This window comes from Terrapene carolina, unplaced genomic scaffold (genome assembly GCF_002925995.2).
Source record: "Terrapene carolina triunguis isolate 2854851 unplaced genomic scaffold, T_m_triunguis-2.0 Scaffold62, whole genome shotgun sequence".
In the NCBI taxonomy this organism is placed as follows: domain Eukaryota; kingdom Metazoa; phylum Chordata; order Testudines; family Emydidae; genus Terrapene; species Terrapene triunguis.
In genome coordinates, this window is record NW_020664413.1 from 36974364 (window position 1) to 36978984 (window position 4621).

Here is a 4621-nt window from a genome sequence, read left to right on the forward strand (position 1 = left end):
TCTTTTCTTTTCTTTTCTTTTCTTTTCTTTTCTTTTCTTTTCTTTTCACCTTAAAGGACTGTATTGGGACACAAGCTGAACACTTCAGATGGTATTTATCAACAAAGAGCCAGATTCCCATAAGGATGTAGTGCAGAGGAACTGGTTTGGCTTCTCAGATTAGGGTATGAAGATGGCCTTAATAAAGCCTATTCATGCTGACATTCCAGAGGTTGTCACTCCTGGTTCTCTGAAAGCTGCTACCTCCTCTGCTGCTGGTGCCTCTGCATAAAGTCTTGGTTGATACACGCTTTGTCTCTTCACTTACTAAGAGGAGGAAAATTAGTTACCAAAAGACAGACCTATCTGTGTAGGATGTCACTGAATACTACTGGGAGCTGTCTGGCACTGGAATCTTGGAAGGGACATCCTCTTAAGATTGCATAAGTGTTGAACAATGTTTGTACTTCATCAGCACTCTAGAATATTGTAAAAGGGACAATGCATAGTGAATCCAAGATGGCAGCTGCAAGTAGACTGAAGTAGCAATATTATACAGAATTTATTGTTTCTTAATATATAGAACTAACAGCCTTAATAAAATGTATGGACTCCACTTCTATAATAAAATATTCAATAACAATTTATTGTCCTTCAGGAGATTGGTGTGGGTGATCCATATATTCCTATTATGTTTATTAACTTATGTGTTTGTTTTTTCTTTTTTCAGCCTGAACACACAAATGTATGTTTCTGGTACATTCCTCCGAGTCTCAGGGGCATACCAGACTCTGAGGAGAGAAGAGAAAAGCTACATAGGGTATGCAGCTCACATTAAATGTATAATATATTGATTCATTTCTAAGCCAAAGGGTTCCATTTATCTAAAATAACATATCTCTGCATGTGCTGATTGATGAGTCTGATTCTGAGCCAGGTTTCCAAAATAGAGTTGATGGAGATTTGGGATTTCCGTTTAGCAAAGGAATGGGGAATTCTGTAAAATCGTTGTTCTGGAAATGTCAACACATGGTATTTCCAAAAATAATTGTTTCCTGCAGGACCCTGGCAGCTGCTCACTGAGATTGTCATGATTCTTGACAAGGATTCTTATCATTTTCACAGCTGCTTTTCAGTGATGGGTGAAAGTGACAAGATTTTCAAGGGTCTGTGTCTTTGGGCATCCACATCATGCAGACTGTCTAGGACCAGGAGGCCCAGGGCTTCAAGACTCCTAGGCCAGCTAGCTCCCTGGGCTGCCCAATTCCTGCAGCCTGGGGAGTCAACAGCTCAGAGAGCCATCGGGCCCAGAAGCCTGGAATCTCTGGGATCCAGGAGCAGTCTCCATGGTGGGACTCCTCTGAGCCGTGAACCATGGAAGCCTGTGCTCCTCAGCTGGACACCAGCTGAGCGGGCAGGAACCCAGGCAGGTGGTTAGTCAGTTTGTTGAACCCCATACATTGCTATGAAACACTTTGGGTACAACAAATCAGCATTTTCTAAACCTATTCCACTGGAAAATTGCAGACCAGCTCTACCTCAGAGTTCCACGTTATGACTGGCCTCTGGACCTTGACACTTCCTCTCCTGTTCTTATTGGGGCTGAAGTTATATTTCTCCTTTGAAATCAGACATGGAACATATCCAGTTCTTCTAAAGTACACTGTTTTGTGGCAGCATTTTGGATAGTTAGGATTGGGGTGAGGTTTAGAATACAAGAGACAAAAAGAGATTACAGTTGTCAAGATGAGATGATCAGGCCCTGACAAAGAGATTTGTGTGGTGGGAATAGAAAGGAGAGGGCAGATTGGCGATATTGTAGAGGAAGAACCAGCAGGATTTTGTGGCAGCATCATTGTGGGGAAAGAAGGACAGGAAGGAATTAAAATTACTTGTGTGACTCTATGGGACAAGATGACTAATGGAATTGCCAACAGTGATAGAAAAGAGAGGGAGAGGGAAAAGTCTGTGAAGAAAGATGAAGTGTTTGATTTGACCATGTTAAGAGTGAGCTGATGATGGGACATTGTGAGACATCAAGGAAAAAGTGTCATATGGCACCCAGAGATAGACACTGAATGGCAGGGGCTAGGTCAGGGGTGAAGTAGTTCTGGGAATCATCATTTTACCTTGCCTGTGTACTCTACCGAGTCTTCTCAGATAGACCCTCGATTTCACAAGACTAAATTGTGTCACCCTTAGTCACATGGAGTACTACTCAAGATGAGTAAGGGTGGAAGAATCTGACCCATAATTAGGCAAGGAAAGGCAAGGTGCTCTGCTCTTTATTGACAGATATCATGCAACTGTTAAGACTTTGATGGAATTTTTTCTTTGAAAGTGAAAATAAAGAAGATAATTGTAATAACTTCATGGTGCTGTAAAACCAATCCAAATGTTTTCATGATTAAAAAAAAAATACCAGTAGAAAGTTTTCTTTATACAATAGGGCTGGTTGAAAATTTTCCATCAAAATTTTTGACAGAAAGGCTTTCTGAGTAAACAAAGATTTTAATGGAAAGTGTCTCCTTTCCTTGTTTTTTGATACAAAATCTAAATTTTCCACTGAAAATTCCTACAAAGACAAAAAAAAGTCATGTTTGTTAAAATTTTCCAATGAATTCTTTTCCTGACCTATTTTAACAGTTAACAATGCACTTTCAGTGTTTGTCATCCAAATACTGAAGCATTAAGAAGTTGAAAATGAGACTATAAACCAGAGTGAAATTGGCTTTGTTACTTTTCATTGTCCAAACTATAAGAATTCCAATAATTAATCAGAAGAATAAATAGTGACATGTAAATTTAGATTTGTAAATTCTTCCAGTACTCTAAGATGTTATTAGTAGCTTAATAAGGAATACTGTTTGCTTAAGCTATGGTTTTTAAGTTGACATCGTTGTTAATCATAACATCTTAGATTATTAAGTATGGAAGAATAAAAAACTTCTAATTTACATATCACTATTTTATATATTAGATGTTTAAATTCTTCCACACATATATCTATATGTGTAATCAAGCATTTTTTTCCTACAGTATTATGTAAACATCTATCACTGGTGTAATTGCTCTCTTTTCTAAATTAAGAAATGTGGTGACTAGTAAGAAAGGAAAAAAGTTCTAAATTTCTTTCCTGTTTTGTTTTAATTATAAAGGTGGCACCGAAAATCAAAGCTCTGATGATGGAGTCAGGTACCACAATGGTTGGATATCAGCCACAGGCAGATAAAGTCAACTTCTTCCGAATGGTTGTCTCAAACCCGGCGGCAACTAAGTCTGACATTGACTTCCTCATTGAAGAAATAGAAAGATTGGGGCAGGATCTGTAATACTCTTGGCAAACTATTTATTCCTCTAGTCCACTGTTTTCCAGCACTGGCTATTTTTTACCCAGTTCTGCAGAACACCCTTTAAGGAAATTCCCTTTCTAAATGTTCCGCTCTCCTAAGACACACAAAAATCTGTAGGTTACTGCAGAGGTGCTGGAACAATTTGTATACTGGGGGTGCTGAGAGCCATTAAACCAAACTGTAAACCCAGTATATGATGGAAACCACTTCAAGCCAGGGGGTGCAGTAGCTCACACACACCCCAGTACCCCTAGTTCCAGCACCCATGGGTTACTGAAACATATATGTATTGGTAGGTCATTTTACTGAAAGAAAATATATTATCTTGACATGTACTATTGATCCTTATTTTAGTCTGTTTATTATAGTCAGCAGGAAACTAATAAGTATTAAAATAGAGAATTAAGAACTCTGCACAATATGTATATATATATATATATATATATAAAAATGGTAATGAATTTAGAACTAAGCCACAGCATGTTTTCCACTTTAAGAGAACTAACTTTTCTTTCAACAGTTAATGATGTGGACAATGTGCAGCAGATCAGTCTAACAGATGCAAATAGCTGTAAAGAAACATTTAAAAAAATGTAGCTTCTTAGGAGCTAAGGAAAATGTTTAACAGTATTAAACCTTATTGTTGATGCTTCTCTCACATATAATAACAATGGATCCTAAAAGCACCCCCCAGTAAGATAGTTGTATCTCCCCTTTAGTGTCATATCAGGGGATAATAGTAGCAGAGTCATTGTAACAGGTATATTATTGCTGTATTTTTAGAGATTAATTTGTGTAGATTGTGTATATTATTGTTAAATGACTTTGTGAAAAGGAATTAAATGTAATAGTTTTACAGCAAGATAACTGTTCAATTCTAGGTATATGAAATATTTGCTTATTTATATGCAGAGATTTACCATGCTAAAGAGTTGTCTTGTATTTTCTTCCATTTGTAATGTATCCTATTTATATATTATTGAAGTTCTAAATGATGTTTATGGTATTTTAGTGCATTTGTGAGCCAAAGAGACGATAAAAATATTAGTTGACACTTTCATTTATATAATAGTGCCCTTAAAATAACAACTTACAGTTAATTTTACTGATCATTAGGAATTCTAACATTGTATATAGACTCTAGTATAATTAAATCCCTTTACTTTAATAGACTCTTCACCTTTATTAATTGTAATGTCTGCCTGTACGTCTGGTGTTCTGAATGCTTTTCTAGTGAATATTGGATAATAACCAAGGCCCCTGTACTTCTGTTGTAGTTCAGGACCAAT

General features: G+C 36.9%; 1 protein-coding gene across 1 annotated transcript in view; it reads left to right on the top strand.

The window, feature by feature from the left end:
- GAD1 (glutamate decarboxylase 1) overlaps positions 1-3311 on the top strand; it is a 36799-nt gene extending 33488 nt beyond the window's left edge. The window contains exons 15-16 of the mRNA XM_024201249.1: positions 710-799; positions 3138-3311. Coding sequence (XP_024057017.1) covers positions 710-799; positions 3138-3311 — 264 coding nt within the window. The remainder of the gene's footprint in view (positions 1-709; positions 800-3137) is intronic.
- The last annotated feature ends 1310 nt before the right edge of the window (positions 3312-4621 follow it).